This window comes from Betta splendens, chromosome 15 (genome assembly GCF_900634795.4).
Source record: "Betta splendens chromosome 15, fBetSpl5.4, whole genome shotgun sequence".
In the NCBI taxonomy this organism is placed as follows: Eukaryota; Metazoa; Chordata; class Actinopteri; order Anabantiformes; family Osphronemidae; genus Betta; species Betta splendens.
The window spans coordinates 14,932,991-14,957,440 of record NC_040895.2 but is presented as its reverse complement, the minus strand read 5'-3'; the positions used below and the strand labels follow the sequence as shown (position 1 = coordinate 14,957,440).

General features: G+C 45.7%; 1 protein-coding gene across 2 annotated transcripts; it reads right to left on the bottom strand.

The window, feature by feature from the left end:
- Positions 1-124: 124 nt before the first annotated feature.
- On the bottom strand, positions 125-13,649 carry rgs17 (regulator of G protein signaling 17). 2 transcript variants are annotated; one of them, XM_029127588.3, is made up of 7 exons: positions 13,449-13,649; positions 11,381-11,457; positions 11,076-11,292; positions 9,461-9,591; positions 7,638-7,712; positions 7,332-7,563; positions 125-7,243 (listed from the first exon to the last, which is right to left on the bottom strand). In XM_029127588.3, the coding sequence occupies exons 3-7, from the start codon at positions 11,076-11,078 to the stop codon at positions 7,055-7,057; spliced, it is 630 nt and encodes a 209-aa protein (XP_028983421.1). In that variant the 5' UTR covers positions 11,079-11,292; positions 11,381-11,457; positions 13,449-13,649; the 3' UTR covers positions 125-7,054. The 2 variants fall into 2 exon arrangements, with proteins under 2 accessions (XP_028983421.1, XP_028983420.1); XM_029127587.3 differs by having other exon boundaries at positions 11,076-11,457.
- Positions 13,650-24,450: the final 10,801 nt, after the last annotated feature.

Below are 24,450 nucleotides of genomic sequence, written 5' to 3'. Positions count from 1 at the left end.
TTTTGTCCACTGAAAAAAAAAAAATCCAGAAAGCCGTGGATTCAAACAATCCAGGTGTTGTTTGAAACAAGTACATGTAAATGTGTGAAATATCTCCAGCCATTCAAAAAAAGACACAGTCACATATGGCAAAAATCTATTAAGTATTTATTGTAAGTTGTTACATTTAGATTTCTTTCTCTAGCAGCACTATTTAAATTACAGATATTCAAGGGCAGTTACCATAGACTGGAGTTTTCTCTTAATGCAACATGTCATTGTGTAAACAAAGACAGAGACTGAACCGCAGATCAAAACGTACCACAACCGAACACGCCGCTAACGCGATGGCAACTCATGAGGTTCAACAGCAGTTTTTGCGTCTTCTTGAGAAAATGTCTTAAACAATAACCTGCTATGAAAATAAATTAAAACAGTACAAAACAAATCAACACGTGGCAAACGCGTTGCTGCGTTAGACGGTTACAGCCGGACGTGATGTGGTCCAAGGTGTGAACGTCGGGGCGATGGAGGTGAGACACGGGCGGTTACTCAGAGATGACAAACCCAACGTTCAAAGGTGAACACGTTGCAGCCCAACAGAATACGTGATTATACATTCCAACAATTCCTTTGACCTCGTTCAATGGAAACAAAAAGGTAGATTATAATTTTGGCACATTCTACCCAACAAAGAAGGACTGAGACGTTTGACCACTGTGTCAGGCAAATTTCACCCAAAGTAAACTTCACATACTTGTTTTTTATTATTTTGAAGGAGTAGACATTTGGCAAATAGTTACATAGGACTTTCAATACCACCGTTGCCACCTCGTCTAAGCATGTGGAGCTGTAGCCGGCAGCTTGTTAGCTTAGCAGAACTCGGCGCTGCCGTCACCCACATGCAGAGTGCTTTTTGTGTGAATCCAGACCAGGCGGGCGTCGGACGGCCCCCGTTGAGCTGAGCTAAGGGGCTGCGGGCTGCAACTGCATCCAGCAGTTATTGGCGAGGAAGTACAGGGGTTTCCACATTTACATTTACTGTAACTAGGATTTCACACAGCCGCTGTAAATGTATGAACCAAATTGATCAGATTTTGGCTTCGTTTTTTATCATCGCGGTTTCTACTGTCTTCGGTGAACACTGCTGTCACAACTACATTTTTATATCATGCAGACAAATTGCCAATGCCAACATAATTACATGTTTCTCACAATGTACACATTCCCTAATGCTCAGTGCTAAATATGCTGCAGCAGCTCTGGCGTCCTTGAAGCACCGATCTCGTAGGCTGATGCTAGTTGAGACCAGTCTCCTCGAGTGTTAACGTACAACAGACGATGGCGTTTCAGGCTTTTAAGACAGCAGAGTCTTTTTAATGCTACAGTTTGGGGTTCTTGCGTCTCGGGCAGCATCGCTGAACAAAGACAGCCGGCCCCTGAAGGTGGGGGACAAAGTGTGCTCGCTGCGACTGGCTGCTAATAAAGTCGGAAAAACCGGAGGCCAAAAACCCGCCGCGATCAGTCGTCGCCAACTGTTCTGGAGCAACCAGTGAGAAGTGAGGAAAGGCTGAGCTCCAGTCGTTTTAGTGCTGCACTAGCGCTGTCCTGCTAAAGTTGCCCTGCAAGTCATGCAATGTGGAAATAACCAACCATAATCTATATGTGTTAATACAACGAGGGTCATTTAGTCGTTCTGGTAATTCATGAGACACTGACAAAAAGAATCGAGTACCCATAACTGTCAAGATTAGTGAAACACACTAGAAGAAAATATGAACCTCTCAAAAGAGTTTGATATTTTTAATTGTCTGCATACTGCAGTACTTGAGTACATACTCATACAGTATCGTTTATAGCAAATAACTGAATTATTTCGTTTATTTAGCAAAAGGCATGCTCAATACAAAAACGTCACTTTCTCACTCGCTTAAAGTGACAGGAAAATTCTTTTTATTTTCACCTGCAGGTCGTCTCTTGACAACTGTCAACTATCTACAAAGGCATGACAAAAACCAAGAGGCTTAGGCATCTAAATCAATAAAGAGAAAGGTGATTGCCTAAAACTGCTGAAACTCCTCCAACTAGGACCTGCTCAAACTGAATCTCCTTCCTAAATAAGCACAAATACCTTTGGGAGGTACGAAAGAGATGATATGAGGGTGTCAGTATTTGTGTGGGAGGAGCAAACATCAGTGTGATTTCTGCTCTAAATCAGGGCCGTCTCACCTCTAACTGCTATTAACAGTGTTGTATGTGTGATGCTGCTGAGGGAGGACGCGAGAGCCCGAGCGAGACGGAGAAAGAGCGACAGAACAAAACACCTTGAGGTCTGTTGTGAAGCATCAAGAGGCACCGGAAAAACACAAAGCAGGCCGAGTAGATGCGAGCAGGTAAACGGGTCTTCCCTTACCCATGATGCACTGCACGGACGGCATGCTCAGCATCAGCGCCAATGTCCTCGCTCCCATCAAGTCACCAGCTCGAAGCTAACGTGGCTCATAAGAGCTGGGCGAGTGAACAGAATGGAGACGTGGGCTCTTCCCACGACTTGCATCGGTGGAGAAAAAGCAAAACCCACTCCGGCCGACGCGGTCAGCATCAGCGCTACTGTTTAAACACAGTGATAGTCTAACTGGATGAGGCTACAAAAAGCGATTCAACAGCAAAGAAAGCTCACTGGTATCACCCAACTGGGAATTCATCCCCACAATGTGACGTCAAACTGGAGCAAAATCACAAAATAACCGTTTGTTTTAGGAGGAATTTTGTATTTGTGGTGAGGAGGTCTCGTACGTGGACCGTGCACGTTCACACCGCAGCTCTTTCCCAGGTTTGCTCAGTCTCAGCCCTTCAGACTATGGAACTTTTGCATGAGGGAATAAACACGGTCCGGCACCACGAGCGCGACAACGCACCTCAGCGCAGCCTTTGTGACTCGCACGTGTTCAGCAAAAGTTACACAGCCTCGCATTGAAACTGACCAAACGTTCTATTGTGCAACGACACAAACACCTCATGCGCCTCATAACAGCATTTGTCACATGTGACCATGATGTGTTTGTTTCATGTGTTTTTCCTTGAATAAATAAAATAAAGAGTGTTCGCCCCCTCAGTTAGGGAAATACTGCACAAGCTCAGCTACCAGTGTTGTAGCCTGAGAAATGCGTTTCGCTCCGACAGTCGGTCAGACGAGTTCCAGTCGCTTATTGTCCTTCCACTTACTAAGACTCCAGCACAGCAACGTAAGGTCAGACATTTATTTGTTTTCAGCAAGGTTTCTGTTTTATCATCACGAAGGCATATACTATACTCTCTGTATATTACTTGTCTTATATATACTAATTTATATCTCTATATATATTTTTTTATAGTAATATAGAAACGAAAAGTAAGCACACATTTTTGCTGAATAGGATTGAAGAATATCAGCAAAGGGCAATGTAAACCATGGTCCATCTACGACAGGCGAAGGGCGCGGTAGCTCGCCCTCTCCCCGACTCACCCTCAGTAACAGATTTGCATAGGCAAAAATGGGATTAGCCCTTAGACAGTGGATTCCTGAATTCTTTAGAGAGATGCAAGTTAACATAATTAAAAACAAACATACACACGAACAAATAAAAATAATGTCGACTAGGCCGAGCTCTCGTTAACCCTTCTGGTCAAACATAGTCATTTTATGTGCACATTTTTTTCGTTTACAGTGTTAGGCTTCAAGTAGATCTAAAAACAACTCGTACTTTTGACAGCTAGATGTGAAATAAATTAACCAACATGAGAGGTAGTGAAAAGCCTAAAGAGACGTTTTTTTTGTTGAGTCATTTTTCTTTATACAAAGGAAAAAAATAAAACGTGTCAGTAAGGCCAAAGCTTTGCAAACCACCGTCCCACCAGGACACTTCCGCTCTCAGTTGTTGTTTTTTTTTGTCAATAAAGCCACAGCTACGTTTAAAAAAGCCTGTTCATCTGGAAAAGCTCCAACACATCATCGTCGCTTGTAAAATCCACACTTTTAAAATGAGACAACTGTACTTTCCTTCCCCACACTGTGTGAATGTCACAATAAATTAAGAGGAAAGGACCCAAGCAGAAATCTGGGGCTTCTGCCTCATCCGTCCTCCCAGTAAAACACTCCCAGTTTAAACTCCCCACTGCCCGTGGGCACAGGGCAGAGACTCGTACCAGCCTGAAACCCGCTGGCCAGTCGGCTCCACTGCTCGCAAAGCAAAAGTAAACTTGGTTTAACTGCACCAGTATTTCAATATCTGCTTCTGCACCCAATTAACAGACTCGCCGGCGGGGGAGACAGCTGTTCTGTGCAGAGGAGGAACTTTACGAGTGACAGGCAACCTTCCACCCAATCAAAAAGTTCCACCGTTCTCCAAACACAATGTGTAAAACGCTCATGTTCCCTAGAAACGTACTCCACGTGTGGAGGAAGTGTGTGAAGTTGATGCATTAGTATCACAACTTGTTAATTACTCTGCATTTCTCTGCTTCTGATCAACTGGACACATGCATGTACAGCTCTTCATTAAAAGCAGCTAAGCAATATCAATCAAGCCCTTAAGGACGTTAATGTAGTTCGCGTGTGAGTAGTATATTGCCAAAGGTTATATATAGAATACGATTGCACGCCACAACTGGCTCAGCCTTCCCTGTCTTTACAGTGTCAATTATCAGTTTATGACCAGTATTAACCGGCAGCTTCATCCTGTTGCTTGTAGTAAAAAAAGGCTGGTAGGAAAGTTACACCACGGACAAGCTGACCTACGAGTTCATCTTCATCCAGTTCACTTCAAGCTCCTATCGTCTAAGAGTAGCACAAAAAAGGCCGGTTTTGGTTAGCTATTAACATAACAGCCATTCAGTACTACTTTAATACTTCACTAGTGCTCCTGCATGATCCACTCTTGAACAGAACCCATACCAAACTTGGCAACATGAACTTCAGGTAGTTAAAGGAGGCGGCAACATAGATCCCTACGTCGACCAGTGAGGTTTCATTGACACTTTAAGACCAACCATGGAACCGAGACATTGCCTGCCAGCGTGTGGTATGATAATAAAACAGCATCGTACTCTGCACTCATGCACTTCCAACTGGACATCCACAGGCCAGGAACAAAGCTCCGGTTCATTTGTTCACCTCATCGTGAAGTAAAATGTCCTTTTGTATAATAAATGTTTGGCAAGACCTCTCTATTGTTGTGTTGAGTTTTTCTGCTACGTGTGTAACTGTATCTCTCTCACACACACACACACACACACACACACACACACACACACACACACACACACACACACACACACACACACACACACACACACACACACACACACACACACACACACACACACACACACACACACACACACACACACACACACACACAATCACTGCATGCTGTCAAAGTCAGATTAGAAAAACAAACCCGAGGTACGGCACGAGGTACCGAGGGGGCGTGGCCAAGCGTAAGCATGCTCTCCGCTCGCCTACACCATGATGGAACTGAGTCTATGTCACAGGACTACACAAGCGCCTTCACAAGCCCTGTGTTGTCAGCAGAACTAGAACACCAGCTCGGTGTCTTCGGTGGGCAGTAGCTAACTGGACTGTCCATTGCTTCACCTGCTGACAGGCAGACGCACAACGGAATGACAGGGCTCTACGACCTGGTGCCAAGTCACATCTAGTATCCCTTCCCAGCATCTTAGGCACCTGGTTCACATACAGTTTCTGCAGCATGATACTGGTCGTCCTGCTATAGAGACTGTCACATAACCTTCAACATCTAAAAGGTAAAGCCTTTCAGACAACGCCCAGGGCTTAGCTAACGAAAGGATCTCCCCGTGATCTCAACCAGCTCTCATAATAAAACAGAAATGCAGATGATTATTTAGAGTCTTTGCTTTGTATTTTTTCTTCTCCTGCACTTGCGAGGCTGCGATAGTCGTAGTTGAAGGGAGGGTGAGGGGGTGGGGTGGACATGGGAGCCAGGGATTATAGGACAAACCGCGGTTGCTATTCGGAAAAACTCCAGCAGCACTTGTGCTGCCTTGTCTCACACGTAAAGGCATTGTGATTTTATCTGTGGAGATATTTTTTGTTTAAAATTCATGAGCAATAGTAATACATGTAGCTGCCCAACCACAATTCTAGCCCTTACTTCTCCCGATTTAAGAATCCTAAAGAAGGAAAGTGCTTGGACGGACAGATGGATGGACAGGTGGACAATTGAATGAGTAGGTGTGGATGCTGCTGTAGCAGCAGAAGTCACCAAAAAGTTTAAAAAAAAAAAAACACAAAAAAAGTAGGCTTAAAATTGGCAGAACTGTACTTTTCCCTTCGCTGGCACATAGACAGCCACAAACAGACCTGTCTCAATCAATCTCAATATTTGAAAACGGTTGCAGTCCACGGCTTACGCTGTCAAGCTACTGTAAAGGAGGGAGAGTTACATGCAGAGCCAGCGCTCAGACTGGTTAAATAGGCAGCGACGCACCCAACTCCCACCAATAGCTAGATGTCATGTTTGGAGAGTGAGGAAACTCAAATTATACACGTGAGCAACGGGACAGAAGTAGAAAAACATTAAAAAGAGAGTCAGTAGAGAGCGAGAATGAGAGTGAGGGTAGAAAGCATGAGGTCTAAATATTACAGTACAGGAACAGTTGGCTTGTCCTTTTTGCCTCTCTGTTTCTTTTCCCACCGCCTGAGGAGTCCTTGTCCACAGCTAACCAACAGCTGGCCATCCGGATGGCCACCTCAACTGATATATGACACGTGGGTTGGCCAGTCAACCGACACAAACAGCACGCACTGCTAGCGAAACATTCACTGGTCAGAATTAATGGTCTTAAACTGACCAATAACCAACCAGCAAAGGCCGACCTGGCTCCAGTGGAGAACTGGATATAAATTGCTTAAAAAATATAAATAAAAAAATCAACCAGCTATCTCTATGTCATTCAGTCTTGTCAATCAAAAAACAGGGAGGGACTTTTCCAAACCCGACTTCCGGCACCATAGAAGTATTTGACGTTTGGTGATGAGGGAGGATGGAGGGGACTAGGTGTCGAGGCAGGTGCGCCTCCTGCTGGCCAGGAGGTCTCTGTAAACGGTGGAGTTGAGGAAACGAGGGAAGGAGTCTCGGTGCATCAGGGTGTAGATCTGGAGCTGCGCCTCCTCGTACATCAGGTTACTGGGCTCCGCCAGGGTCTGGTTGATTCCTTCCCTGACCCGAGAGTCCAGACTGACCTGAGTTAAAGGAAGCAAATGCACATTAAAGGTTGGATTGAGTTTAATTGCACAAGCTCTCTGCTCAGTTTCAAAACACAAACAGTACCTCTTTGGGTGATAATATAGACACATAGTCTTCATATATGATCCTGGCCTTCTCATCCACCACAGAGGGACTAGTCTCCTTTTTCAGGTCTTCACAGGCCATCCAGAAGAGCAGGTTGTCCTCGCTGTACTCCGAGCGCAGGAACTCCCGGAAGATCTCCCGGCCTTCCAAGGAGCGCAGCATCATCTCGAAGCTCCGCGCCCATGACAGTACCTCCTCTAGACTGGGGTGTCTACAATCAGACATGCAGCATGTGTGAAGGCCGATTAACACAAACTCGTGCTGACTGCTCATGGCTGGCCTTACTGTTCTTCTGCAGGTTCAATACTGTCCATCTTGGTGCAAGTCTGTCGTTCGCTCCTCTCTATTCGATCCTCGTTCCTGTTTGAAGACAAGCAATGATGTGTACAGTTATTTTTAGCTAATTGACAACGAATATAGAAGTATTAGAAGTATAGAGCAGCAGCACTTCAGGATCCTGTGATGACTTCTTTTCATCAGTGCAGGCAAAAATTATGTCCAGGTAAAGCCAACGCATATTCAAGAGAGCTTCAGTGAAGCCCTTATGTAAACACTCAGGATACACATGGTAGCCTCTCTGTCTATTGTTGCTCAGTCACACTTGCTGAGTACACAATGCAACACACACTGGGTTGGCTATTTTTGCCGGATCATGGAGGATCCTTCCTTCCTTGCTGTCTCTTGTCAAAGTCCCCATTGTGCAGCAGTAATGGGCTAAGCCAGCCACAGCCCCTGGGGGCCCTCACAATACGGCTAAATATACAGGCTGTTCTCCACAGCTGTTTTGCATGTGATGTGTGGATGGAAATAGAAAGCACTCCAAATTGATAAGGGCCTTGTGTAAGGGCGGGTGAGAGGAGGCTAGAGGGTACGAGCGGGGGAAGAGGTAGGAAGTAGTGAAATAACCAGAGAAGAGAAAGAGGCCGAGTAAAAAAAAAAAAAAAAAAAAAAAAAAAAAGGATGCAACGGACGCTCGATCCAATAGCACCAACACACACTCACCCCGAGACGTGGTGTGATTTACACACTCACGTGGATCTGTATTAGATGACTCAGAGCAGTAGTGACACAGTGTGGCACAGACAGCACTGGGTGATTTACACGTGCACAGATACGGTATGTGTACAAGTCGTACTGTTGGTAAAAGTGATGTAATCCAACCCAGACTCCGAACTGAAATCAATAAACGTATGGCTTCATAAAGGCACCGTTCTGGGCCCGTTCTGGAGATCCAGCACCGGCATTGGACTGAACACACGGCAGACTCAGAATACTCACTATGGGCCCAATCCACAAGCTGCCACCACTTCAGATAAAGTGTTGTGAAAGAAGGAGCACATTCACCATTCACTGCCTGAAAACAAGGATTCATTCACTCCTCGCTCTCTCTCTCAGAGCCGAAGTCCAGACACAGTGAGACAGCTGTACGAGAGCCATACCACCTAATGGTTACGGTGCCTTGCTCAGGGGCAACACGGGGCCGCAGTCTTTAAATTAGTAATAAGTCTGATACTTATGTACATGCATGTCTGATTTACCTCATTTATTTTAACTACAGAACCTTATTTGCTAATGTTTGATTGTCCACAAATAAAAAAGGCATAATATCTGTTGACACAATCGGAGCAGAGGTACTGTAGGCTTAGATTCTAAATCAGACATGCTCATAGTTAAGATGCAGCTAATGCAAATGACCTAGTCTGTGTCCTGAACACACCAGACACAGCAATAACTGTCTGCTAAATTTCTTAAAAAGCTGAACGTGTTAAATCTGCGCCATCGCCTTTGTTTTAAAAGCTAAACTGTAGTTATTAAGATTTGGTGTTTTGGAAGAAAATAGGAAAATACCTTGTAACATATATATCGTAACATTTGCATTGCAAAATGAGATGTGGCTGTCAAGTGGCTACAAAATGATTCTATTCTAGGGCTCGTGGACATGGGTATTGTTGACAGGGCATCAAAGCTTTGATGAAGTCTTGTGAGTAAATTAATTTAGTTTTCAAAGCAGATGAATTCATCAGAGATTTGCCGTTTCATGTGCCAGGTGACTTCCATGACATCTGATTCTGGTGAAGCTCAGACTATAACAGCAGTTTTTTTCTTACCAGAGACACTTGCAGCATCCACACCAACAGAGGCAGCAGGTGTTAGGTCGGGGCTGTCCGGGGGCCTGGGGGGGGGGCTCGATGTGTGCCGCCTGCCTTTTTCTCATCTCTACTCCACTCACACTTCGGGGCTTCGCGAGACAGAGATGCAGATAATAAACACAGTTAAAACCCATTCACATGAGAAACAATGCAACAGATCATGTCTCCGTGTTTTACTTGTAGACAAAATTTAATATTTATTACTGTAGAGGAGGAAATTATAGAATCCTCGGTGTGTGTGTGTGTGTGTGTGTGTGTGTGTGTGTGTGTGTGTGTGTGTGTGTGTGTGTGTGTGTGTGTGTGTGTGTGTGCGGAGACAGAGCGTTTCTGGATTCTGGAGCCGAGTCTGAATGCACAGTAGTGAAACTTTACTCTAACGAAGTGATGAAGTGTCACAAATTGCACGTCTTAGTTACAGTCTTAATTAAAAGCGGCATTAATGAACAGAACACTTACCCGTCCTACTTTAGCTAACATCTTGGTTTGAGTTAAACTCCTCATTCAACACTCAAACAGAACTGCCTCTCTCTTCCTCCTCATTGCCTAAACTCTGCACACGGACGCACCATTAACTGCAACGATGAGCCATCCCTGGTGAAACCTGCCTGATATGCAAATATCGCCGCCACCGTCAGTCATTCAGTGATCGGGCAGCATCCGTGGAAAAACAAGCTGCTACATGCAAATGACAGTGAGCCAAAAACTTTGTTGTGGACGCAAAGGAAGAGGCCACGTTGGTGAGAGACATGCAAATATGGAGTGGAAACACAAGCATTCCCAGAAAGAGAGAATGGATAATACAGCTACAGGCCATGCCTCATAGTCTTTATGAACATGTAGAGGTTTACTGTTCCTAAAATTGTATGCTGCACATTGACCGACCCGTATTAACATGATACTTTAACAATAGGAGTCTGGTCCTTTTCAGTTGCTGATGTTTGGACAGCTGTGATGGACTGGAGATCTGTTCAGGGTGTACCCTGCCTCTCGCCCTCAGCTAGCTGGGAGAGCACCCCCCCCCCCCGAAAATAGATGGATGGACGGATGGATGTTTGGACAGTTGTAATGAAAATGTTAGAAACCTGCCACAGAGACAAACAGTCCATTGACGACTGTGAGATGAGATTAAAAAGTCTGGGAAAAGCTGCTTCCTCAATTTTAATCAAAGCAGGAAATAAAGAAGATTTCCATCACGCAGCTCTTTTGGTCTTTGGTGTTCCCTATTAATAATAACAACGTGTTGTTTCAACACTGAAGTGTTAAACTTCAGATGTGCGTGGCCCTTTACCCCGTCTGAGACGACATGAGAATTAAAACTAACTCTCCGACTCCTCCTTCTGCAGCTACTGTACAGGCCCCCACACTCCTGCTCCTGTGCCCAAAGCTACAACTAGCTGTTAGCGCTTCGGCCAGTTCCTGTTTCCGACTTCATTCGGCAAGTGGCCACAGGGCACTCATTTATGACTTGCTCCTGATTTAATTAAGAAGTCTTGCTTCTGATCCATCCATTTTAAACACAAGCAAGGGCTGGTAGATGGTAAGCACAAGGTTCCTGGACAGAAGACAAACTTACCATGAATTAATGAGTTCCTAAAAACAGGCCAGACAGAGCAGTCATGGTGTGAGGTAATAAGTTGCTGGGCGAGAGCAGGCTGGTTGACGGAGTGACTGTCTGAGTGTCTCTGTGGCTGAAGGACTGGTTGTTTGGCTTGCTGGAGACGTGGGACAAGGCAAGGGGGTTTCTTTGACCACAGGGAAGAGGACTTTGTGTTCTCACCATCCCTGACCCACTGGCACAGAAATGGACAAGAAAGCTGAGGTGAAGCGTAACTTCCTCTCCTCGATTCTTTATTTCACACTCTCCTTTTTGATCGTCACCTCCTAGGATTCTTTGGGTCTTGGTAAAATGGTCATTGATGTACTTGAGAGAACAGGAAGCAGACAAAGTACAACATCTGGAAAAAGCACACAAAAAAGGGGGAGGTCAATAGTTGAAACCACAAACAAGTCAAAATATTCTTAACCTGATGTGAAAAATGGAAATTAAAAGTTTCTTTTTCGATAAATACTGTACTGGGCGCTTATTGGTGCTCTCTGGTGGAAGAACCCTGTAATGGCTGAAGCGCTTAATTTACTTTGAACAAGAATCAGTCCCCAGGGATTAAGTCGGGAGTTACATTAACGCTGTCTTGGGCTTGTTGAGATGTGAGGGTCTGACCTTTCTTTCCCAGAGATGAGACTGTTCACTCATTATCCAACATGTACGGGTACTAACATAGTAATACATCTGAGACCCACGAAGGGAAGTGGCCAAAAAAACATTAACTCAATGCAGATGAACGAAGAACTCTGGTCGCCTTTGGTTGCTACAGCAGCCCAAACACAGCTGCAGCAGTGGCGTGTCCTACTGTAGGTTCCTCTCATGCTGCATGTCGTAACATAAAGGAATTACTGTTCCAGAGACTTGCTTTAGCATGGCAGCAGAATAAAAGCCAGCATTTACCGCAAAGCTGGAAACGCTGTTCTCAACCATCACTCGTCTGTTCTAACTTGGTGATAATATAATATATGCTATACTAATATCTGCTGTCAATGCCAAAGCGTCACCTTACTGTGTGACCAAGACTATCGCTTCTTTACTCTTTGACTGTAAAACCAATCTTTACATGACAGAGTCAATGACAGCTTAAAGTCATATTTGTGTAATAAAAGTCCACATAGACTTACATTTGCAAATTTGTGTGCAGACTGGACTTTTGTTGGACTAGTGAAATTTTCATCTTTAGTAACACGCCTTCTAAAAGATTATGAAAGAGCTAAAATGGTGATAAGATGGAGGAGCAAAGTGAGCTTTAGTATACGAGTCTGAATGTCTGTAGACCCTTCAGTTGTGTTAATTGTGAATGAAAATGACATCTGTACAAATAGGTCCTATAGAGATTTCCTGTACAGTGGGATACAAAAACAGTAGGTTCTTCCATTTAGATTTCTGCTTGTTCTGATGGACATCACAGAGCACATCACAGGGTGAGTCTGGCTTTAAACGATGAGAGACAAACTAAATGCTGTGCGGGTTGGAGCATTAGAAACCCTGAATACTGAAAAACTACAATTACAATGAAATAAATTGATGCTGCTCACAGCAAATATTGATTTGTGTTGTTTGCTAGGATTTGTTTACGAAAACACATTTAATAAGAATTCTCCAAACCGCCAGCAACGATCAATGACACACTCCTGATGAATGTGCTGTTTAAAGTGAGAATATTCTATAAACGCCGCTGAATGGAGGGAATGAAAGCTGAATGAAATGAGTCAGGAAGTCACCAAGGATGTAGTGGCAACATAACCTGGGCTCCTCTGACTCACACACACACACCCACGGGAAACTGCAGTGTGGGTGCTCCCTCAGCCGTGCTCTCCACCGTGTGGCTCCAGCGTCTGACACTGGAGGGAGCGGGGCGCTAACAAGTGTCAAATCAACTCCACGGGGAGGAAGTTCGCGAAATACACAGTGCCGCACGCGCTGCGTGCACCGGGTCGGGTTCACGTGCCCAAAGGCCTGCGCATATCTGCAGTCTGGAAGAGGGCAGGTACGTCGGACCCTGCTCCCCCGCTCCGTGCACTAGCCCCGCTGGCTAGTCTGCAGCAGCTGCCCGCATTGCCCGCGTGCAGCCGCTGGAGAGGGGGCGTCCGCTCCCGGCTGACACCGCACGCCGATAACGCAATTAGAGCGGGAGCTGCACGGCGCAGCTTGCCCGCACGGGCATTTTTTTTAGAAGCCAAACGCCACCCACTTTCTCCGTGCTAACGTTAGCCGACCGCCTGGGATCCGCTATCTCTCGCAGCGAGAGGAGGCGGGGGCAGCCGAACGGCAGCTAGCGCCGTGCTAACGTCAGCTAGCCAGTCCGTGTGTAGCATTAGCGCGGAATAATCAGCATCTTACCCCTTAATGCCGGGTTGTCAGTGTCCTAGGGTGAAAGGTGCCAACGCGCGAAGCTCCGATGCTTATTTAATGACATCGTAAATGGGAATCCTGCGGAGTAATGTCCATCGCCGCCGTTCGTCTGCCATCCGCCCCACTCCAGCACCGAACGCCGCCGAGCCCCGGGATGCATTGCGCAGGCGCGCTGCCGCCGCCGCTCCGTGGCTGCAGTTGTGGAGAAGATGCGCCTGTGACCGTCGACACGCGCGTGCACGGACGCAGGGTCACAGTAAGATCTCTGCGTTACTGTGGCCGAAAAAGAAAGCAAAACAAAAAGTTAACATTCAAAAATACACTTATAGCGAATTTATTAAATAAGAACTTTTCCGTGGCTGGAATACTTTCAGAACAAAGTTTAATAAAGTAAAGACCACGGTTTACGCTTGGGAACATTTGTTCTCAGTTTATAATTCCACCAATAATTTTTTTAAATATATTTTTAGGAAAAATGCTTTGATATAAACCAAGTGTTTAGTACATGTATCAATCTTTCTAGTTAACCTATAGAAGAGACAGATTAGAAAATGCTTATCAATATCTGTATTATCTGTATAAAATAAAGGCAGTCTGTAAACATCTTCAGTGGATTGGAGGCTGAGAACCTCCTCTGCTGTTTAGGCTTTATCTTCCTAGCATTAACACAGGGGGGCATCAAAACTCTGCTTTTTGTATGTTTTTTCTGCACAAATCTGTTCCCATGCAGAGACAATTCTTAATCTATTTAAAAAACAATTAATGCTGTGTAAAAAATAAACATCATTATTGACATCATTATGGTTACAAGTGACAATTAGTCATACATGAGTAAATACATTAATGAGTAATTAATGAGTAAATAGATATAACAGATTAGAAGATGACAGATATAAAAGTATCAAATTTATTTCTTATTGTAGAATTGGCCATAAAGACTGAAAGGACTGAATTGAGAACTGCAGGGAAATCGCCCTGGAATGATAAATGAAATGGATGTATTTAATCTACTGATTTTCTGTCTGGTCACCCTCCATTTATATGCATCTGACATATTCAATATTTATATATGAGGGAAAGGTTGTGAGTGGAAAGCCAAGATGGAACATGCATGTTTCCTGACACCGCTGGCTCAAGTGCCGTGGCTCAACCCCTGTTTTCTTCAAGCGGCGACCAGGGTTTCTTTGATTTACATGTGAAAAGGTCAAGAGCTGTGAAAACCCTGCTTCCCTCGCTTCCCCGCGGCTGCCAGATATTCATTAGAGAGCCCACTGGCAGAGAGCACAAAAGGCAGGCATCCAATGAACACAACAAGTGTCCAAGCCTGAGCTGAACCGAATGATCTGCATGACTAAGACGCATGAGCAACATTTCAGTACGAGGAGATCAAAAGGAACTGATGGGTTTTTCATGGCACTTTTATTAGACCCCATCAATGTGAAGCTTTTCCATTAACCACACAGGGTACAGCCGTACAGTATAGACCGAACACGATTCCTGGAGTCTGGATGCTGGTGTGGGAGCAGAGCTGCCGGCTGCTTGATGGAAACACTAGGCGTGAAAGAGGAGCAGAGCTCTAGAATGACGGCCAGTCACTGAGCGGCCGGAGACGCGGGTTGAAGGTCTTCAGGTCGTCGTCTGATCGCGTGTTCTGGACATGCTGCCTCAAGGCTAAAGCAGAGGATGTGCACTCACCAGTTATCTCTCACCCTGTAGACTCCGTCCATGTGTTGATTTATCAAGATGAGATCCAACAGCCCTCTGGGGCTTTTCTGAAGGTAATCTGTTCTGTTCATGTGTGTTTGCGAGGGTCAGCGGTATAGAGAGGCAGAGGAAGGAAGGAAGGAAGGAAGGAAGGAAGGAAGGAAGGAAGGAAGGAAGGAAGGAAGGAAGGAAGGAAGGAAGGAAGGAAGGAAGGAAGGAAGGAAGGAGGGCAGACACGGACACCGTGTTCAGATTCACACAGATGAGGCAGACACGAGGCGTGGAACCGGCACTCACGCTCACGGTCCCGTACCTGCGTGAGAGATCGGGCTAAAAACACATCCAGTTTGGGCAAATCGATACGTGACAGCGGCGGTTCCAGGGCTTACAGTATATAGGTTCTTCCACACTTAGAGCCACTCTGGGAGCATCACTGATTTTATTTGGTTGAGTCCAAGTCTATAAACAAAATCAAAAGGGGGTTGAGTTCAATAAACTGTACATCAAGAACAAAGCAAATTAGCCGAGTGGGACTCGGTCGGCTGCCAGCACACGCTGCACTCAGGACGCGAGTCTCTCCTTAATGCTCCTCTTAAACGCTGAAACGTGTCGCCTCGTCTGACAGCATGAAGACGCCTCCCTTCAGCGTCCGTCTCTGCACTCAAGTCCGTCTAATAAAATACTGTTCACGGATTGGTGACTGTGTTTTCTGTTTTTCCAGTCCGGGTCACGGCTGGTCAGGAGGTCCAGCACTCTGGTCCGGACTGAAACAAGTCTACGATGGGACGGACTGTCATTCAGTCAGACACACGTCGCTGACCCTCGTAATGTTGACATTTACAGTGTTGAGCTGAATGCATCGCCGTGACATTTGGTTCGGCCGCTCGCGTCCCTGACAGAAGCCCGTGTTCCTCCTGATGGGAGCTGCCACGCGGCTCATTCTGTGGCATTTACCAGAGCACCGCATCGCTCGCTCGCTGGTACGAATCCCTGCATGAGATGCATGTTTGTCCTGCAGCTGTACCTGTGATCCTCCTTCAGATGCACAATGCACATCGCGCTGCACAAGCCTCAAGCATCAGAAAGCTGCACCTGAACTGCAAACACTTCAACTGTGGCTCAGTCTTCACTTTGGTGTTATTTGCCTCACAGCCTCTGATTCGTCCTCCAAATACCAGCGCCCACTAATGAAACTAACTCTGTGCCCTTTCAAAGATATTTTTTGCTCTGTGTTTCTCAAAGGAGAAAAAGATGATAGTGGGAAAAGGCAATAATGGCTTCAGGCTGAAAGTTTCTGCAGTTACCTGGTGGGGATCTTATCCGAGTGAAACAAGCCTAAAATTGCTCCTTCACAGGATTTTAGCGCCACAGCCAGGGAATCTGTGCTCACGCTGCTCTCCTGGGGTCTGGCTGTCGAAACGTGTTTGTCACTACCACGCCTGGCTGCAGGTGCAGAACTGGAGGTATTTTATGCTACAGGGTATGGGATGATCAGGCCATGAGGTGTTAATGAGTGAAGGGCGGAAGGTGTGTACACAGCAACAGTGTTTGGTGATTTTGCAGATTTCAGCCCAGTGACATGTTGTTTATGACTGGACTGCAGCATTTAATCATTGTAATGGGTCTAATGGCGTTTCTTCTTCTATGTCTCTTTGTGAAAGAAATAGAAACGTCCACATAAACCCTCCAAATTAATATTGTATTACAGCAGTTTATGTGTGTATGAACCAAGAACTAATACTGCAGAGTTATATTCATATTTATTAATACACATAAATCCTAAATCCAATCATGCCTTAATGATGAATTATGGTTTATCATCTACAACAATAACAATTATTGTTACATTGCAAGATTTCTTCTTGTGAAAAGAGAACATGTTGACGATGGGAGAGTATTTTATTTGACACCAGTGCAGCTCAGTGCACCCAGAGAGAGGTCGTGAAGTTCAGCCCTGCCTTTAGTGAAAAAAGTCAGAGCTTCACAGTGTGATTCATCAGAGACATGGTACTGCAGCACCAAGCAATGACACACACACACACACACACACACACACACACACACACACACACACACACACACACACACTGAGGCAGACTGACAAGGCTTCTTAAAGCTATGTTAAATAATTCAGTCCCATTGCTGCGAAGCTCAATCTGAATTCATCTTCCACTGAATCCACTGAGAGACACTGGATAATATTCACCAGCAGTTTTCTAAGTCAATGAGGCATTTAGTCTGATTACCCACTCTGCAAGACAATCATCTGAGATGAATATTTGATTAAACTTTCCAAATGCAAAGTGTCAGATGTGGTGATGTCTGAGAAATTCTGCTTTTGTACAGTAAACTAGTTTTTGTTGCAGCTTGTTGTTTGAGTCACAGCCTTTTCTGTCACTGTCCTCAGAGATAAACACACTTTACTCTCCATCCTGTTGTTCGGCATCTCTCTATTCCTACTAACAATTCATAAATGTTTGCGGCCAACATTTTTGCAGATGTCGTGATCTCTGTTAAACCTACAAAATCTCTGGTGTCCCTCACTTCGTACAAAAGACTAAAAGTCCCAACACTTAACCTTCCTGTCACATAGAAATATAGAGCGGGTCATTTATCCTCACAGCTCTGCCCGAATTAAACATGCCATCCATCATAGTGGGTTACAGTGTGCAGCAGGACACCACGCTGCCCGAGGAGAAGGTAATCGTGCAGAGAATATTGATGCCCTTGTTCAACCTGTAGTTTGTGCACGTGGCTCAAACGGAAACAAAAGATGCCTCACTTGATGCTGCTGCGAGTGTGGACTGCAAAGATCTGTGAGAATATGCTGACTGTGCAAAATCTACAGCCGTAGCTTCTCTTCAGAGGAGATTTGTAGTCTGAGTTCAAAGCTTCGAGGACCTGCTGTAAACCTGCTGTAAACCTGCAAAACCTGCACTAAAGCTCTCTTTGCTTTCGCCTCAGTTTAGAAATGACGTGGCTTCGCAGAAAACCTGTGCAAATATGAATAATTCTTTTCATGATTTCTCATTAAACAGCCTGTGAATGGCAGAAGGTCCTTTCAGATATTAATGAAAAATCAATAAGGACATTTTCCAGCTGTCATCGTGGACTGAGCGCTTCCTGATGTCAGGCTGGGCTCCGTCTTCGCTGCAGCAGGAACCAAACCAGTGTCGGGGTTTAAAGCTCTGGGACTGAGGAAACGGAGCTGTTTGGTTTGAGAGCTCATGGCTTGTGTCAGAGAGGATGATAATGTGGACGATTAATGCTGTGTTAGTCGTGCGTCGCCTTCTGCAGCCGCTTTGATTCTTCCGTCCCTGCACCTTGTGTCGCCACATGTTTCAACCCCCCGGTCCCGGATCAATCAATCAAATTAGTCAAATCCATGCAGGCTTCATTTGAACTGGAAATCATTAACCCAGCGGGGCGGGAGCAGAATGAGAGGAGCTGCCGCCGCCGGCCGGTCGCAGTCGTAGAAAGAGGAGGCCTGAATGTTTGGAAGGTGAATCACGTTCCTGCGATTTGTCATTATTGTCCCCGGACTTCTTTTATGTGGCTTTTGATAATAATTCCAGCTTCATTCAGCCCATGCGCCCCCCCCCCCCACCATAATGTTGTTATGCATGACTCATGCTCATGTTAGTTACCATAGCTACGATCAAGCTCACCAACAGCAGCCTACAAAACATCAATAAAGTAATAATTGCCTTTTTCCTCTTCTCTCCATCATCTCTTCCTTCCTGTTACCTTTTCAACTTCATCTTATTGTCTCAAATGTCTGTTTCCCTCCTCGCGTTCTCGCGCTTCCTCCTCTGAATCCTCCGACGCCGAGGGAATGAACAGAAGGCGAACAGGCCTGTGTGGTATCATGGTAACATTATGTCTTTGCTTTTTAATTTTTGCTGAAACATGCGAGGAATGTTTCATGCTGCTTCTACTCTCAAACATTCAGATGAAGCATTGCTATTTATTCCGCGACCTCCTCGAAGCCAGCGTCTCCTCCTGTTGTCTCTGTGCCCATCTCCTCAGTGTTACAAATTCCCTTTTGCCCTTTCCTTCAACCCTGTCCTCCCTGAGCCCATTAATCCCCATCTACCGAGCTGCTTTAAAAGCCTCCTCTCTATGAAACTAACAATCATTCCTCGGTATCTGGATGTTCTGCCCCCCATCCCCTCTCCCACTCTACTACACAGGTTCCATGTGATCAACAACAATTGCAGGACCTGACATTAACATCCATTGTACTTCCTTTCTCCAGCCCTTCCTCCAACCAACATCTAAGACCATAAAATATTTTTTATAGGTAGAGCATTCACCAAAAGCCTCTGAATATCTTTTTCACTTCCATTTTTTATTGTGTTCATTCTGGTTATCACACCGTACGATACCAACGTCTCCCCTTATGATTACATGATTACAACATGTATCCGTTTTCATTTCTCTTCTATGTTATAATAATGAAATGTAACAGCCGTGATTTTTTTTATTTTCAGTCCATTAAAGGGTCAGTGCAGCGATGATTACTGAAAATTGTGCAGCTCTGACTCAGAGTCTCTCGATACTGGCAGAATCCTGACAAAGCGGTGGGTTTATAGTGACACCATCACAGACGACACACTCCACCAGTGGAGCTTCTGTTTTAGAACCATTCATAAGACGCCCAAACCTTTTAGCTTCGAGTTGGAATCCAAACGCTGTGAACTTTTCTACACTCTCTGAAGGTATCAGGAAATCTCTTCCACTTATTTACTTACTCACTCTCTCTGTGGGTTTAACACTGACCCTCCTTTTGCCTCTGCTCGACTCTTACCTCGACGTGCATCTCCGTGGAAAGCGTCGCCGCTCTGTAATTAAAAAGCCTAATTAAAACCGGGGGGATGACGATCATCTGAGCCCCTGGGCCCACTCTGAGCAGGGAGGAGGAGGGGAGACGCAGCCATGAGGAACCTCTCGTGATGGAGCTGTGACGCGCTGACGGTCTGGAGCGAGTGGAGGCGGGACCCGCTTCAGAGCTGTCACCGCGACGGCTCCTGCAGCGCCCTGTGATCCGGAGCGCCCAATTATCCGCTTCACGTGGAGGTGAACGAGCGACGCCCTGGAGCTGTACCTGCCGCTCGCTGTGAGCGGCCCCGTGGCCCAGTGGCCCCTGAGGGACCACAGTGAGTGGCTCCATTCTGCGCAGACTCTGTGCAGTCGTCACATATTTTCACCTGGACACGTGTGGTCAGCAGTCGCCTGGCGTTAATACAAAAAATATTACTGTGACCTCTGCTGCACGTCTATGTAATCCTCCAAACGCAGATAAAGCTCCTCTATAAATGTCACATGAATAGAATCTATCATAGATAAAATGTAATTATTGGAGCTTTAGAAGAATCTGGACGTTGGATGTTCTCTGATGAGCCACTGAGTGGCCTCACACACACAACCTGCTATAAAAGGGTGCTATTGATGGATTAAATGACTCAGTAGCAGCGTTATTGCTACAGCTATGTGTTTAAAAGCAGTCAGTCAGCAGTCGCTTACTTCTTCACATGGACACAGACAGTTCTGTTTCACGTAGCAGAGAGAGAGTCATTATTCAACTGGTCCGTTCCGACGCAGACGCGCAACAAAAACCGCATGTGAATGGAGCGACTGAAGTGCTTTGACTCCATAGCATTAATCAAGAATTTCATTTCACATTCACAGGAACACATCACGCATCATATTCAGTATCGACTGGGAAATGACTCAGCCAGCATTCAGCTAAAACACTTATTTCTAAGCGTAAATCAACATTGTTAAAGTCTCACTTCCCTCATTGTCTCCCTGGTTTCTAAAAGCCACTGGAATTTTTCACATTTACTGGAGGACAACAAAGTTCTGAGCTCAGCTTCACTCCATGGTCACAGTTATTTAGTATATACACATTTCTGACATATACACAATGCATAGCATATTCCTGTTTGTTCATGTACTATATATGTGTTTACTAAGTAATTCCCAACACCTAAAATCTCCAGTGGCCGAGGTAGAAATGTTCTGTACTGGTTGAGAGTCAGCAGCAAAATTATTTTGATTAAAGATCTGCAGTAGAAGAAAAGCCAGAAGGACTAATTGTGTGTGTGTGTGTGTGTGTGTGTGTGTGTGTTTGTGTATGGTCTTATCAATACAATGACTCAGCATCCCTCCAGGTTTATTACCCCCGCTGCCTGTGTAGGTGATTAGGAGATGCTCCCTGAGCCGTGTTCTGGAGACAGAGTCAGTCAGTCTGTCTTTGTGGACGTGTGTTTGTGTGGGAACAAACTGTATCCTCTCAAAACGCTATTAGTGTTAACTGAAGCATCTGTCTCTCTGCTCTTTCTCTTTTGTATCGATGCACTCTTGTCCTTCAGAGATCAAACACTGTTTGCTACCAAATGAAATATATATATTTATTGTATTCAAGTACTGTACATGTATATACCATATACATATACTGTATATATATACTCTACTTTCCTTGTAGCTACAGAAAATCGTCCACTTTTCTTGTGTTTAGTTGTTGTTTCCTGATGTTTGACTCTTTAATGTTAAAACTATTTTTCCACTTCTCATAAACTCTTGACCGCATTGTTTACATTGTTTTCTAAAAGCAGCGCTTTCAAACCACACCAGCTCCAGAGGAGCAGTGCTGAAGCCCTGGTTGCACGTTCATTAATCTTCATTGTAGGCCGGGTCTTATCTCTTTATTTATGATGGGCTGACATTAACCTGGTAGCTGTGGTTTGATAGCATGGAGCTCAGACTGGCCGGTGTTGACACAGAGCCTGTGCTCTGGAAGCCTCCACTGCCTGACATTTGTCTTTGTCTGTGTATTGAAACGGCATCGTGCTTTTGTGGAAAGTCAAATGAGTGACGTTGGCCTCGGCCAAAGCAGCAGACGTGGAACCGTGCATGTGGAGAAAGTGAAGCGAAGGGACGAGCAGACGCCTCGTTACATCCTCTCTGGAGGACTGTGAATTAAGTTTGAGGCTCACAGGAAAGCAACCAGTCGGCATTAACTCCACGAGAGCAAGACTCATGCAACACTGACATTCACATTCTTGCTCTGATGGCGTTGCATCGTTTGTCCCCTGTTCTCCAGCTTCCTGCCTCGTGGGTCGGCGGCTGCATTTGAGCGTTCTGTGTGAATGTGTCCACAGCCTCATCCTGCACACTGAATCCTCTCACTCCTTGTCTATTTGCCCCAGTCTGATTTCAATCAGCGTGAGGTGGGATGAATGGGGATCGCTAGTTCTCAGCAAAGTGACACACGAAGCAACGGAGCAACATTTGAAGCTTAAGCAGGTCTGATTTAATAAAAGCTGCACACTGAGGTCAGGCGACGCTTTGGTTTTGGAGAAGCATTTCAATGTCAGACGTTCAGCAGCGTCGTGTGTGCGTAAATCAGCTGATTAGATTCATTCTTATCTCTTCCACTGCTCGTCGTTAAGCCGCTAAGCGCTTCGGTGGAACATCTGTGCGTTTCAGTTCCTGGAAAGCGAGATGGTTGTAACGCATGAGCCAGACCGGCATCTCAGAGGAAGGCCGTGCTGATTGTCCTGCCGTAGCCTTGGAAATTGGCCATTTCCCCATCGCGGGACAATAAAGGTATTCTATCTATCTAGAAAAATGAAGGGGGAAGCACATTGATTTTGCAGATATGGAGGGAACGGCGGCAGCTAAGGTTAAAAATAACGTGAAATTAATAACACACGGAAGAAAATCAGGAACAATCGGTCCAGGTATCAAATCTAGACCATCAAAACCCTGGAACCACTGAACTCAACATGCACGTTTTAACCAGTTTTCTCCAGCAGATTCGCTGCTGATTCTGCTCCACATGCAGGTGTTGCGCTAAAGGAGCACTTCAACGCGTTGGGAGGTTTTCACACTCGTCTCTGGAGGGTCTGACGACACAATCGATGCCACTTTGGAGTCCGTCCCTCAGATATGAAGCTAAACAATAGGTTGGTCCTGAAGTGGACGCTCCTCCTGCTGAGACCACGCATTGTCTGTTGATTGCACCTTCGACTCGCGTAAACATGTTGCTGTCGAACCTGAAAAGTAGCTGTGAGAGCCTCTTTGTGAAGGGACAATGAAAGTGCACCGTGTCTGCAGACTGTGAAGACCTTTTCTGGCCCTGACAGCTGTTTTTTTCCTCCCAAACTACTGCCAGACACCTGATTGTTGTTGTGGATAATACTCAGATTGCTCTGTGTACGGAAGTGGCCTCGTGGCCGCGTTCCAGCCGCTCAGTCTCAGACCGGTTCAGATGTGACAAATTGCCTCAAACTGTCAAAACTAAACATTTTAATGTCTTTGGATTTTCCCTTTGTGCCTCCTGGAGGTGAGGAGAGATAGTTTTTGATACATTTGCAATTCCCCGATAATAAATAAAGAGAGCCAGCGTTGGCTGAGGCTCGGTTTGTTGTCTTGTTACAGGTCCCTCAGGGTTCTGTGTAACGTGTGGTCGTTGTTCACCAACGTCTGCCGACAGCCCCGACGTCAAACTGGGTTAAAGGCTGTAACGAGCGCTAATAAAATGACGTGTTCATTAAGAGACGGCGTTAATTAACGGTGTCCTTCCTGCTCTGGGGAGAGCGGGTTCACGTCAGGGAGGGACACTAACGCCTAAAGGTTATTAATTAGGCTGCGTTAAAGTGTAAAGACCGATGGCTCACAGGAAGCACGAACAAAGGGTTTGTGTGGAGTCAAAGACAAAACAGATGCTGTCAAGACGTAAGTGGGACTAAAAGATGACAGATGCTAAACGCAGAGGATACAAAAGCTGCAGATGGTAACAATGGGGTGAACATAAAAGCGTGGCTGAAGCGCAGAGCGCATGTGACGCGTTGGGGTGTGAGTGGCCGACGTGACGAAAGTTCTGACTGGGTTTAGCGCTGGGCGGACGGCTGACGCCACCAGTGACGTGGTGGGAGACGTCCGCTGTGGTGAGCAATGGCAGGTCGCTCCGAAATGGAAAGGTGACGGTGGAGAGTGGAGGGATGGGGGTCAGATTATAGGCGATGACTAGAGGTGACGACGGAGGAGAGCGCCATCATTAAAGGAATCACAGCATTAAAGCATTGTAATAGAAAACCAGTGGATCTGCCAGTCTATCTCCAGGTAACTTTGCGCCTGCCGGGTCGCGCCTACAGGCAATTTGGAGCTGCTGAGTTCGATGAGGGGGAGCAGAGTAAGCATGTGAGCACGCGGGCAGGCACGGAGCGAGCAGGAGGACCCGGACACACGGGCCCCCGAGCGGCGCCGCCCCCCGACT

Excerpts from the sequence above, each read along its gene's own strand:
- rgs17 (XM_029127587.3), bottom strand. Across the intron at positions 7,713-9,460 it reads GGATGCTGCAAGTGTCTCTG|GAACGAGGATCGAATAGAGA; the intron begins GTAAGAAAAAAA and ends GTCTTCAAACAG. Across the intron at positions 7,244-7,331 it reads CTATATTATCACCCAAAGAG|GTCAGTCTGGACTCTCGGGT; the intron begins GTACTGTTTGTG and ends CCTTTAACTCAG.